Here is a 13,967-nt window from a genome sequence, read left to right as displayed (position 1 = left end):
TAATTTTCAAATATTAATTACAAAGAAAACCCTCACATCCTTTGAGACAGAAATCTAAAATAAGAACCAAGATCACCACAGTTTTACTTAAATCAATCATTTTTGTTAGTGTTCTGAAGTTTGGTTTTTTAAAAGAACCCCACAAAAATACTAATATTTGTACCCATTGCTGACTTGTGATTATCTCTGTCTGATTACACATACTGTAATGGGGAAGTTTTCTCCTCTATGAACATTTTAACGTTTTCAAATTCACCATGTAATTAGTGAGAAAAGAGACACAGGGGACTTATTTTGTGCTTCCTCTCATGACTGGGACTTGCTTATCAGTCTGTACAAACTGCAAAGTGTCCATCTGATAAGTCTTTTTTCAGGCAAATGTTTCTGGAAAAAAGATGCACTTTCTGTAAAGAGGGTCACTGAGTGGTATAATGATGCCAAACTCAATCCTAACACAAGGTCTATGCCACAGGCACTTATGGCTCTTTGTAAGTGTGAGGGAAGAGAGCAGACAGAATCAGGTTCCTCCTATTCAACATCACTCTGAAATCTTTGTTACCCTCCACTATAACTCTCATGTGTCTCATTCTTATACTATCATACATCTGCACAGTATGTCCCTTCAGGTCAATTAGTCACAGAGGTGGAGTGGGATTCTTAAACAGAAGTCCAGTCAGACAGATCCCCAGAGACTATAAAAAAAAAAAGTCACGTTCATGATTTCCAACAGCTCATGTATTGAAGGCTTCTGCCAACTTTAAATTACATAGCAGCATTAGAAGATCAAGCTACAGAATTCCTGCCATATCGTAATCGGCTGTCTATAAAGTAAAGTACTGATATCCTCACTTACTAGGACATTAACATCCCCAACTAACCCCCCCCTCAAAAAAAAAAAAAAGAAACCCAAAAAAGGAAAAAAATAACCAGTGATTAGTCTTCAGCAGAGTTCCTCCAGATTCATCCCCGCACTCCTACACTAATGCATAGAAAAAGGTTTCTCCATTACACAGCGTGGTTACAAAAAGGAGTGAGGAGGGGAGAACAGTTAATTTATGGGGATTTTTTTTTAATTTAACTATTTGGAGATATATGTGTATATATTTAACTATTTGGAGATATATGTGTGTGTGTATATACATACACACAGATAAATGAAGTGGGAGGTTCATACATTTATATAACAGCTTTTGACAAAGATATTTACTTACTATTGCACGTATATAAAGTGAAGTCTCACTTCTCTAGCTACAGATGTTTTAAAGCAATTCTCTCCATGGTACCAAAGGGCCAGTACTCCTTGCTTCTGAAAAGCAGCCTGAAAGGCAGGTCTTTCAATAGCTCACAGCTATACTTCTTCACGGTTTAGGATAAAAAAAGATACATCCCTTACTCAACTGAAATTCCAAGGTGATGCAGGGAAAAACTTTAAATTATCCCTCTGCATTTGGCTAGGGTACACCAAGCACCTCTACTCACAGATAATCTGGCTAAAACATTGGGATATGGGATGGGGAAAAGCAGCTGCCAGCTGCATTAATGCTTCTTTTGGGTAAGTAAATTATCAAGACAGCCAAGTTTCTAGATGCAAAAGTGAAAATAAACTTACCTTTGTCTGCTGCAAGGCTCTCTCAACCTTACTCGGGTCACTCACAGCGCTCATGATAGATTGTACTTTACTCTCCAATTCATTCAATGTATCCTTCAGTCGCTTCAAAGTGTCCAAGTAATCCTGGCTAGGCTGGCATTCTAGCTCTGTTTTTGATAAAAAGGTTGTTATTTTTAAGAGGGAGGAAATGGGCACACAGTGCTTTTATTTCTAAAAGGAACTAAGCTATATTTCATATATTTGAATGAATGCTAGAACACAAACTCCTGGAGCCATAATACTGAGTATCGTGCTAGCCAGTGATGAGCTCCCAAAATCCTAAAAACTGGTTCCCTACCGGGTCCTCGGCGACACTTTGGCAGCAGCGGTGATGGGGTCTTCACTCGCTCTGGGTTTTCGGCAGCATTTCGGCAGTGGGTCCTTCACCCGCAGCAGGTGAAGGGCCTGCCTTCAAAGTGCCCTTCAAAGTGCCGCCGAAGACCCGGTAGGGAACCATGTGGTGAGTACAAGCCCCATGTGCCCACTTCATAGCGGTGGTGATTTTTCTGTAGGTGTAGTTGTTGGTGTTTTTACATAATGAAGTATCAGAGGGGTAGCCATGTTAGTCTGTGTCCACAAAAAGAACAAGGAGTCTGGTGACACCTTAAAGACTAACTGATTTATTGGGCATAAGCTTTTGTGGGTGAAAAACCCACTTCTTCAGATGCATGGAAACAATGAAAAAAATTTACATAATGAAGAATCAGTAGGGAGGAGGCGGCCTCTTTCTTGCTGCTGTTTTTAATTATAAGGCATCTTTAATATCTATAGCATACATTAGAGCCTTAAAAGAATAATAGGTAACATTTCCAAAAATGCCTAAGTGACTCAAGAGTTGAAATCCCAGTTTCAAAAGTGACTTAGGCACTTAGTAGCCTGAGTCTCATTGAAAGCCAAAAAGACTTAAGACACTTAAGACCCTTTTTGAACATGGAACTTAGTTCTGAAAAATTTAGCCTACATCTAATATTTCTGAAGTAATGACAGGGAGTGAATTCATTCTGGCAATACATCAAATGTTATCTGGAAACACTGAGGAGCAGCCTAAAACTAGGGACCTTGGGACCAATGAATCAGCAGGTTAGTATGTGTGGTGGACTGTTTGCACATCTTCATTTGTTTTTAGGCTTGGCAGAATTCTTTTTTATATAATTTTGATGGATAATAGTTACTTTAAATCTATTGTTTTTTCAATTTTTATTGATTTAAATTTTCAGTTGTGGGAAATCAGGGGGCATCAGACCATTATTTAAAAGGACAGTAGATGTTGAGATTCAAAAAATAAAAGTTTTATAATGGTTAAAACATTATGTGGATAATTTGTATATCAAAATAAACAAAGTATATAGTCGTAAGTCAAACTCTAATAAGCTCTCAAAGTAGCATTTTTCTTAATTTCCCTGTCTCGAAATTTCAATCATCAAAGGAAATATTTTTTCATCAGTTTGTGTGTGAGGTGAAATCAACGTTTATTAACATTTACCGATAAAAATCGAATCCTTGCAAGCCTATTTATTTTTAATTAGGTTTCCTGCTTCTGACTTCTTTGGAATCTCAAAGGATTTGTTTGGCACATTAGTTTGTGTGTTTCAGAAACTATCAACAAAATATTTAATTTAAAATCAGCACTGAACACGATGGTGGCTATCAAAATAGTACTGCAGTATGTGTATTCTCTGGCCTTGGATACATATGCAAATTCTTCACTGACACCACCAAAAATTAATCAAAAGGCTCACTTTCAACAATGGATTGTTAAAACTATCAGTGCCAGGGCCGCCCAGAGGATTCCGGGGGCCTGGGGTCTTCGGTGGCGGGGGGCCCCCGCTTCGGCGGTAATTCGGCAGCGGGGGGCCCCTTCCGTTCCGGACCCGCCGCCGAAGTGCCCCAAAGACCCACAGCAGGGGCCCCCTGCCACCGAAGCGGGACCTGCCGCTGAAGTGCAGCCGGGTCTTCGGCGGTAATTCAGCGGCGGGGGCCCCTGCCACGGGTCTTCGGGGCACTTCAGCGGCAGGTCCTGGAACGGAAGGGGCCCCCTGCCACCGAATTACCACCGAAGACCCGGTTGCATTTCAGCGGCGGGTCCCACTTCGGCGGTAATTCACCGGCAGGGGGTCCTTCCGCCCCGGAGCGGAAGGACCCCCCCGCCGGCGTAAACCGGGAGCGGAAGAAGCTCCGGGGGCCCGGGCCCCGCAAGAGTTTTCCAGGCCCCCCAGAGCGAGTGAAGGACCCCACTCCAGGGGCCCCGAAAAACTCTCGTGGGTGCCCCGGCGGGACCCGGGGCAAATTGCCCCTCTTGCCCCCCCCTCTGGGCGGCCCTGATCAGTGCTACTTCATACCATTTCTAATTGAATAATGAGTGAACACTTCTAGAGACAATTAGACCTATCCAGCAGCACCATTTCTCAAAGGAAGCCATATCAGTTTTAAGAGGAAAGCTTTCATTGTATAGCAAGTAGGAGCAGTTGTTTTAATCAGTGAAACCTGCTGATAAGGAACTTGCAATGAAATTCCACCCCTATTTGAAATAAAATTCAAGTTGCAATTCTCAACAATATTCCTATGCAGCTGTACAGGCTTATAAACTCTGCAGACTCCCAGCACCAGTACTTCTCACCATTGTAGGAGCTTATAAATGCTGAAGGTCCCTTCTATTTGCAAGCAATTCAGCTTATGTTAAATGGCAAAAAACACACTATACTGCACTAATCATGATCCATGGGAAAGTTTTCTGACAATGTGACTTGAAGAGCTCGTTCCTTATGTGATGCATTAAATAGTTGCCCTAATAGCATAGCATTTTAATCTTATTTTTTATTGCACTGGAAAGACAGCTTTTCTCCTCCCCCAACTGGAGCCAGCATAAAACACTTCATCCAACCTCTTCAATGCATAAAACAAAAGACTATAGGGGTGAGGAATCTACTTATAGATCAGTGCACTTAATATTGGGCTATAAAATATTAAAAGCTACATATTTGTGCACTACATTTAAAATCTCTACGAAGCCAGTATGCCTGGCTTGAATGTTAATAGTGAAGCTTTAATGATACAGAGAGGCAAGGAGAATGTTCCTGAGAAGCAGGTCAAACTCCTAAAAGCTTCAAAGATGGAATTCTTCTTCAGACAAGTATTTCCAAAAAGAATTATGTATGACTAATATGCTTGACAAAGCTGAAAGAGAAAATAAATTTCTTATGCACATTTCAATTTCACAGTGTTCTCTATCTTCCATTCTTCAGTGGCATGTGGTTGGCTAATTTACCCTGCACCAAAGTATTATTTATTTCTATAGTGCCATAGGCATACCTAGTTCTTTATCCTGTATCATATACTTCAAATATGTTTTGCTAATTAATTTAATTTAATTTCAGGAATGCAGCATCCTTGCATAATCACTTTTCACATTAGGGAAGAGCATATTTAGCAAGGTGCATGGAGGAGGTAATCTGGCACTCCAATTTTCTGTTACATTAAACAGGCGTGATCAAAAACCCACTGATGTCAATGGAAAGACTCCTGGGAAATTCAGTAGGCTCTGAATCAGGCCCTATACAAATAACTATTTAAATGTAATCATCAGTACATAGAAAAAGCAATTCTTTAATCCAATTATGAACTATCCTGCTTGCACCTTTCTACCAAATAACAGTAAGTAGCTGTTTCAAGGGGTTTTGAGCTCCCACTTTAGACATGGTAATGATATTAGAAGCCCACCATTTTAATCTGCTAAAGTAATTACACACCATGACCTTTCAGTATTTTTAAAAGTTGTTCTTTCATATACAAGTTTTAGATAGTGACACTGATGAAAAAAAATTTTTTTAATTAATATTTGAAGGCCTGATCCAAAGCCCACTCAAGGCAATGCAAGCATTTCCACTAACATGAGTGGACTTTGAATCAGGCCCTTGCCCAGAAATGCCCAGAAAGTTAAGGCTTTGCGTGTACATCTTACACTTTAATCTATGCAGTTACATATTACACTCCTGGGGGGAATTCTGTGCCAAAAAATTTAAAAAATTCTGCACCAAAAATTTAAAAATTCTGCAAATTTTATTTGTCAAAACAACACTATATAATCACACCCGTTTGAAATAAATTACCAAACTATTTGAAAATACCTGTGAGCAAGTATGTCTGTAACAATACAGGCGCACACAAAAAATTACCCCCAGAAGTACAGAGTAAAAGAAACCTCTATGACAACTCAGTGCCTGTTTCTCTGTCCCCTCCCCTACAGAGCCCAGCTGGGGAGCCAGACATCCCCTCCTCCACAGAGCCAAGCCATGGGCCCCCCCACAGCCCAAAAACCTGAAACCCCTCCCCCCCACACAGAGGTCAGCTGTGGCCTCCCCAGTCCAGACACTGTCACCCCTAACCCCCAGAGGCCAACTGTGGGGCCCCTTCAGACCAGACACTCTCACCTCCTATTCTCCTACAGCCCAGGGACCCAGAGGGAGAAACATCCTGATGCTGGGTCCCAGGCTTGCACAGAGTTTCCGCAGGGGCATTCTGGGAACTACAGCTGGGAACTCCCCCCCAGCCTTGTCTTCTATTTGTGAGCTAGGCTCTGCTGGGTCCAGCAGCCCCTAGGGGCAGCCAACATCTCTGCAGCCCATTTCTGAGGGGGAGGGAGGAGGAAATTCTGCATGCACAATATTAATTTCTGCAAAATTCTGCATTGCACAGTGGTGCAGAATCCCCCCAAGAGTAATATTATTTATTCTGAAGGGCCCCTGCCTTATTTTATGTCAGAGTGAATGGTAAATGAGACTAGAGACCCCCTCACCTCATTCAGTGAGAATGATGTGCACTGCATGAGGTTTAAAAGTTGTAAAGTGAAGCATTTAGCAGTCAAAAAATTCCAAAGTTAAGGATGTCTGTGGAATCTTAACTCTTTGCTACCAATACCAACATTGGCTGTATTATGTTCTAGTCTTGAATGATACGGTCACATCCCGTTTTTCTCCACAGGATCACTGCCTTGTTCAACTCACAAAATGGTTTGAGAGTAGAAAATGAGGTAGATGTTCAATACATTTCAATGTAGCCTAAACTCATAGCACTGAAAGTCAATGATCCAACAGACTATGAAATATCAAACAGCACATAGATCACACTACATTTAAATATAGTTCAAGTAGATACTGAAACATAGTTCACATTACTTATGATTTATTTCATGCAGAAGAATGCTACTTTTTTGGGTACCTAAAAGGTACATATATCCCCAAATCATCATTTACTAAGTTTAAAACTGGCTAAAAATTAAAAATACATTAGAAATTTTAATAGTTTTGCTTAAATGGAAAAGTAGCTGGACATCTTTGGTTTACAGGCATATATGGTAATACAGATATAGATCAGTCTGGCAGGAGTCCATTAAAAAATTCTGCATCAGTGGAAATGCTAGAAGTATATGAAAGATGTTAATAAAAGACTTAAATGAGATTCCCTAACAGATCATTACCATATATGTGTTTGTGCGTTTACCATTTATATATTTGCTACAGTTAATTACAAAAATAGCTCCATTAAGAGGTTATGGTAGTACATGAAATTACTGATTGACTCCATGAAACAAATATCATATTTCACTGAAACCTTGCATATATTCAATAGTGTACTGTCAGATTACAATACGTGGAGTACTTCAACTCCCCTTCACTTCACAATGGCAACTGAGGGCACTCACAGCCTTGCAAGATAAAGCCCATAGCCAGATAAGATCCCTCTACATTTGTGTCCTAAACAATAACTGTTACTATCACCTATTTTTTCTGCTTGACAGAACCAGTTACTGAGATTCAGAAGATAAATTCAACAGCACAGAGGCTACTTTTGGTACCCAGAGCTACTTCCATTACAGTAGTTGCACAGGTGAACTAAAAGGCCATTTCAGCCCTAGAAGCCAATATTCAAGTACTGATCCATGCACCCACATTAAAAAAGGGTATGTGATTTCACATCATCCTGCTACACACACCACACCTCAATTTAAGTAGTCATGAAAGATGCAAAAAGATATTGGGATTTTGTGAGATTTAGTTGGTCAGATGAATCCTCTAGAACCGTGGTCCTCAAACTGGGGTCACCCGGGCTGGCGTTAGAATTGCTGGGACCCAAGCCCAAGCCCCATCGCCCAGGGCAAAAGCCTTCAGATCAAGGCTATCAGCTCTGGCTGATGGGGCTTCAGGTTTGCCCCCACCCACTGCCAGGCTCGGGCTTTGGTTTCAGCCCACCCCCAGCCAGGGGTGGCGGGGCTGGCCAGGCTCAGGCTTTGGTCCCCCCTCCTGGGGTAGTGTAGTAATTTTTGTTGTCAAGAGGGGGTTGCAGTGCAATAAAGTTGGAGAACCCCTGCTCTAGAAACTCTCTAGACAGTCACAACTAATGAGGTCTTACAGTCATAGCCTTTCAGCAATACCAAATCTTTCATGGATCATATACAAGACAGCAGCAGATAGGACTGAAACCTGCTTTGTAACCTATCTTTAAAGTCATTTTTATGTATTTTACAGGTTTCCCATCTCCTTTTTTTGTCAAATATTATTCTTTCCCTCAAAATTAATTTTAATCATGTTCCCTTACCAGCCATTCCTCCAGAGTTCCCTCGTATATCTGCTACACAGCAGTGTTTCTCAACCTTTTTGTTACCATGGACAGGCTTGTTGCCTTCCTAAATTGTGTCAGGGAGACTTCAGCAACTGGCGCTGGTCAATGGACCAGTCATTGAGAAACACTGGTATACCGGAACTGAAGTCTGTTAGAAACTCTTTCTTTGCTTAAGGTTTCTTCTATGTAATTTCAACCAAAATTTGCAGACACCACCAAAATCATAGAGGTAAACAACATATAGAACAGAACCTATCTGCAAAGTAACCAGCAAAAGGTGAGAGCAGTCAAGTTTGCAGGCAACAAGAGGAGGAGACGATGTTAAAAAAGTTGTACACCAAGTTTTACACCAAGTTTCCTCAAGAGTTACTTCAAGTGTGGTTCTATTCTGAAAAGTGCCTATGTATAAATAGGACACAGCAGATCAGTTATGTGGGTCTATTTAGAAGCCTATAAGTTCAGCAACTAAATCAGTTTCCACTACTTTTTACTCCAATTGGCACCAGAGAACCAACACAGCTTTTTGTGCACCAAGAGAAATGCTTGTTAATTTTCCCATCAGTCACACCCGCATGGAGGGCAGAGAGCACAGATGACACTGCAGGCCTAATTACTATAGATATGTAAGCAGCTATCTTGACTTTCATGGGGCACAGGGGGAAACTACAGAGAGGAACTAGCCAGAGATTGCAGCTGGTAGGGGCAGAAGTAGCCAAAGCAGGGACCTCTGGACAATCAGAACTTTTTACAGTTTTAACTGGGGCTGATTGGCTGTTCACTCCATTCACCCCCTTCCCTCAAGCCTCTTCTCCTTAAGCTTCACTCCAAACCTTCTCCTCTTACCCGCTCCTCCTCTGCCCTGCCCCCTTCACCCTCTATTTAACTTAACCCTTCCTAACAAAAACCACACACAAAAAAAAGTGGTACGGATATGTCGTTTGCTGCCATCACACGATTCTCTTTGTTTGTTAAGACCCTGTGTCTGTCCCATCTATTTGGCTTGTAAGTAAGGCTATAATTTTGTCAGACATTTTTAGTAAAAGTCAGGGACAGATCACAGGCAATTAACAAAAATTCATGGAAGCTGTGACCTGTCCCTGATTTTTACTAAGAATATCCATGACAAAATGAGGAGGGTCCAGCACCCTACCCTGCTGTGGATTCCCCTCCCTCCTCCCGCACAACTGCCAATAGGGGTACCCCGCAGCTCCTGGCCACCAGGGGAGGTGGGGGTACCCTGCAGCTCCCAGCAGCTGTGGGGTGAAGTCACGGAGGTCTGTGATTCTGTGACTTCTGTGACCAAATCATAACCTTACTTATAAGCTCTTCAGAGCAGGGTCCATGTGTTTCTTCGGTGCCTAGCATAATGGGGCTTCCACAGTAGGTTGGCCCTTAGTCACAACTAACATCAGAAACATGATTAATAATAGATCAAAGGCTAGCAGAGCTAGCAATTAGGACTTGTTTTTTAAACTTGTAAATTGAACACATTTGATAAGGAAATCAGAGACACGATAAACATGGAACCTTACTATTATTATATGTATTATTAATTATTTTGATTGCTGTAGTGCCAAAGGGCAGCAATCAGGGCTCCATTATGCTAGGCACCCAAGAATCATGTGAGATGGTTCCTGTCCCAGTAAGCTGACAATTTAAGTATAAGAGACAACAGGTAGATACAAAAACAGACAACAGAAATACAAGGTAATACTGAGACAGATAACCTTATGAAGGCACTTTACCGACTTTTAGAAGAGAAATGTATTTTAGACATGGTCCACAAAATAGGAAAGTTTGAGAACTGTGGCCTAACCAACCAACCAACCATCATAAGAGAACTAAGTTTCTTGGCAGCACAGCAATTTATCCCATAATTTTAATATATACAATTCATAAAAGCATAAATTTTTTCCTTTCTTAGACTATAATTGTCTGGTGCTGGGCCTGGTCCTACAATCTGTATGTCAGAAATATTCCCACTGTAGTCAATAGGAATAGTGCCAGAATGAAGGATTACAGAACCAGACTGATAAATGTATCACTTTTTTAATTTATTATATATCGTTCCAACAGTGTACTATGCATCTTCCTAAGGGGTGAACTGTCCTTGACAAGAATAGTTGCAAGAAGTTTCTTTAAAATGTTACATATTATACTGAGCACTATTATAAACATATCAAGAAAAATAATCTTTCTAATAATTCCTTTCAGCACTTTCCATCATTTTCTGAAACTCTCTCTGGATATCACTGACTTATAATGTAACCTACACGAAGAACTGGAAACCTTTTTTACAACAGACTGTCATATTGTGAATAAAAGAGGAAAATGGAAAAGCTACTTTTATATTTCTACACAGCTACAAATTGTACATGGCACTTGCAGTGTTGTCAATGAAGACACTAGACAATCATGCATATTATACAGTGCAGCAGCAGTTCTTTGCAGGCTCTGAGTTCATCAGACTATGCACCAAAAGAGTATGTATCAAAATCTGATTTTTAAGAAGGACAGAATCAAGAGAGACATCAATGTGATTTAAATAGAAGAAATGGAATATTTACCTTTCTTCAGCTGCTGATGTCGTTCTTCCAATTTGTGTCGTACAGATCTGAAGCAATCAGTAATACTGCTCAAGCTGTCTTGGATGAAATTTGGAGCATCAGGCTGGGATGTGAACACCTTACAGGTAGCAGTCTGATGTTCTATTTGAGGGCACAGACTTAACAGATGAGTGAGCTCCCGCTGTGAAAAATTAACAAAAACAAAACAAGATATACATTTAAACCATTTGTATAAATACTTGTGCTATGACTATTCAACAGATTTAGGATAAAGTTTTCAAAAGCATCTAAATCCCATTAATTTTAAATGAGACTTGAGTGCTTTTGAGATGATTACCCTTACACTGTTGACACAAGCTAAACTAATCTGGGGTATTCCATTCTTCTAGAAGTTTAATACCAAAGTAAACAAGGTTGCCAACCTTACCTGACATGACTCTTTTAGGGTTGTTAAAGGTGGCTGTTGTGATGCTGAAGTGGCATTTTTTAGCCACACCTCCTTCTCATTTACAATCTTCTCAAGTTCACCCATTTCCCTAAAGTATGTGTTTATTTCATCCTGGTATTGTATCTTTCTTGCCAGTTCCTCCAGGTGCATGATCACCTCTTTCCACTCTGTCAGTATCTTCTCCAGGGCATTTTTCACATCCTCAGTAAAAAGTCCCTCTGAGTCAATGAAGGAAATAAACCATTGTGGTTACAGAAACTGCAACACATCTTGATTTACAAATATCTAATCATTTCATTTTTCAGATATACTAATGCAAACATATACATGTTTCATCTATAATCACACAGGTTTTTGGTTGTTTTTTTTTTACTTCCAAGTCAGCCTTCCTTGAAACTATGTCTAATAGTGGTAACAAGCATTTTGGCTTTTAATTTCAAGCTTATATTATAAGTAAAACTTAGGGTATGTCTACACAGGGATAAAAAAACGTGACTGGACTAAGTCAGCTGATTCGGGCTCATGGAATCCAAAAATTACTGTGTACATGTTCCGGCTTGGGCTCCAGCCCAAGCTCCAGGATCCTCCACCCTCGCATGGTCCCCCGTGTCATGTTGCACTCTATATGATTTTATGAAAATACGCTACTGTAACTGAAATATGCTTTATGCAAAAGGTCTCTTGTAAGGTATCATTACAAAGCTTATAATCTGAGTGCGATCATCCTATTTGTATATATGTACCACTCTTGTATCTGAAACTAGAAATATGAAATATAACTCTGAGGGCCTATTGTAATTATGCAAAGTGTGGGCCATTAATGGTGGTTTGGAATCTTGATGACTCCTATTAACCAAGACAATTGACTGCAGATGGGTCTGTTTTACCTGTAAGTCTTCTTTTATACCTGTGTGCTGGCAAGTGAGTAATGAGGTCTTACAGTGACATGTGATCACGTCACCTGAACTGGAATCCATCTTTAACCTGGTGTCTTTCCATTGAGAAGGGGGTGGGAACCCAGAGAGGGACAAAAGATTCCCACCTTATGCAAAAGATTATATAAATGGGTGGAACAGAATAAAGGGAGGAGCCATCATGAAGAATCCCCTAGCTACCACCTGAGCTGGAACAAGGGCTGTACCAGGGGAAAGGATTGTTCCCAGACTAGGAAGGCGTCCAGTCTGTGAAAGAAACGTATTGAAACATCGCTGAGGGTGAGATCTTATCTGTATTCAGTTTCTTACTGTATTAGATATAGACTTGTGTGTTTTGTTTTATTTTGCTTGGTAATTCACTTTGTTCTGTGTTACTACTTGGAACCACTTAAATCCTACTTTCTGTATTTAATACAATCACTTTTTACTTATTCATTAACCCAGACTATGTATTAATACCTGGGGGGGAGGGGGCAAACTGCTGTGCATACCTCTCTATCAGTGTTATAAAGGGCGAACAATTTATGAGTTTACCTTGTATAAGCCTTACACAGGGTAAAAGGGATTTACCATATTTGGGTTTTAGGCCCCACTGGGAGCTGGGCATCTGAGTGTTAAAGACAAGAACGCTTCTGTTAGCTGCTTTCAGTCAAGTCTGCAGCTTTGAGGGCAAGTAATTCAGACCCTGGGTCTGTGTTGGAGCAGACAGGCGTGTCTGGCTCAACAAGACAGGGTGCTGGGGTCCCGAACTGGCAGGGAAAGCAGGGGCAAAAGTAGTGTTGGCACATCAGGTGGCAGCTCCAAAGGGAGGTTCTGTGATCCAACCCATTGCACCCCGAATGTCTACACAGCAATTTTTAGCCCTGCAGCCTGAGCCCCACAAACCCAAATCAGTTGACCCAGGCCAACCACAGCTGTGAGTGCCACACTTCAACCTCCCTAGTCACTCAATTACAGACCTAAAAGTCGCAATTCTCCAACAAAAAACTTCAAAAACAGACTCCAATGAGAAACTGCAGAACTGGAATTAATCTGCAAATTGGATACTATTAAATTAGGCTTGAATAAAGACTGGGAATGGATGGGTCATTAAACAAAGTAAAAACTATTTCCCCATGCTAATTTTTCTCCTACTGTTACTCACACCACCTTGTCAACTGTTTGAAATGGACCATCCTGATTATCACTACCAAGTTTTTTTTTTCTCCTGGTGATAATAGCCCACCTTAATTTATTAGTCTTGTTAGAGTTTATATGACAACACCCATTTTTTCGTGCGTGCGTGTGTGTGTGTCTTCCTACCGTATTTTCCACTGCATGCATCCGATGAAGTGGGTTTTAGCCCATGAAAGCTTATGCCCAAATACATTTGTTTATCTCTAAGGTGCCATAAGTACTCCTCATTCTTTTCACTCCCTCTGACAAACAAATTCACAGTTTACAATGATGAGCAGTCACCCATTTTTTATTTTAAATACTGAATTATATTTTGGAAGTCAACATTTAAACATCTTAAATCATTAAATAAAATTAACTTCATTAAACAATGGGCTTTTTTATGAAGTTTTCCCTGAGCGCTCTAGAGTTACTGTTGAAAAAGACAGTAACTCTAGCAAACTACCAAGCATCAGTCAGTAACTGCATACTGGGGTCAGTAAATTTGTCTAAAGGGTGGATGTCAGGCTGGGAAAGAGGAAGAACAATACCAAATGTTACATTGCAGACAGATGTGATCAACCACTAGATATTAATAT

General features: G+C 40.6%; 1 protein-coding gene across 2 annotated transcripts in view; it reads right to left on the bottom strand.

The window, feature by feature from the left end:
* UTRN (utrophin) overlaps positions 1 to 13,967 on the bottom strand; it is a 577,733-nt gene that overhangs the window by 407,214 nt on the left and 156,552 nt on the right. For both annotated transcript variants that reach the window (XM_045009515.1, XM_045009516.1), the window contains exons 20-22: positions 11,258 to 11,496; positions 10,831 to 11,011; positions 1,610 to 1,755 (exon numbers count right to left, since the gene is read on the bottom strand). In XM_045009515.1, coding sequence (XP_044865450.1) covers positions 1,610 to 1,755; positions 10,831 to 11,011; positions 11,258 to 11,496 — 566 coding nt within the window. The remainder of the gene's footprint in view (positions 1 to 1,609; positions 1,756 to 10,830; positions 11,012 to 11,257; positions 11,497 to 13,967) is intronic.

This window comes from Mauremys mutica, chromosome 3 (assembly GCF_020497125.1).
Source record: "Mauremys mutica isolate MM-2020 ecotype Southern chromosome 3, ASM2049712v1, whole genome shotgun sequence".
Lineage (NCBI taxonomy): Eukaryota > Metazoa > Chordata > Testudines > Geoemydidae > Mauremys > Mauremys mutica.
This window is presented reverse-complemented; position numbering and strand designations above follow the sequence as displayed.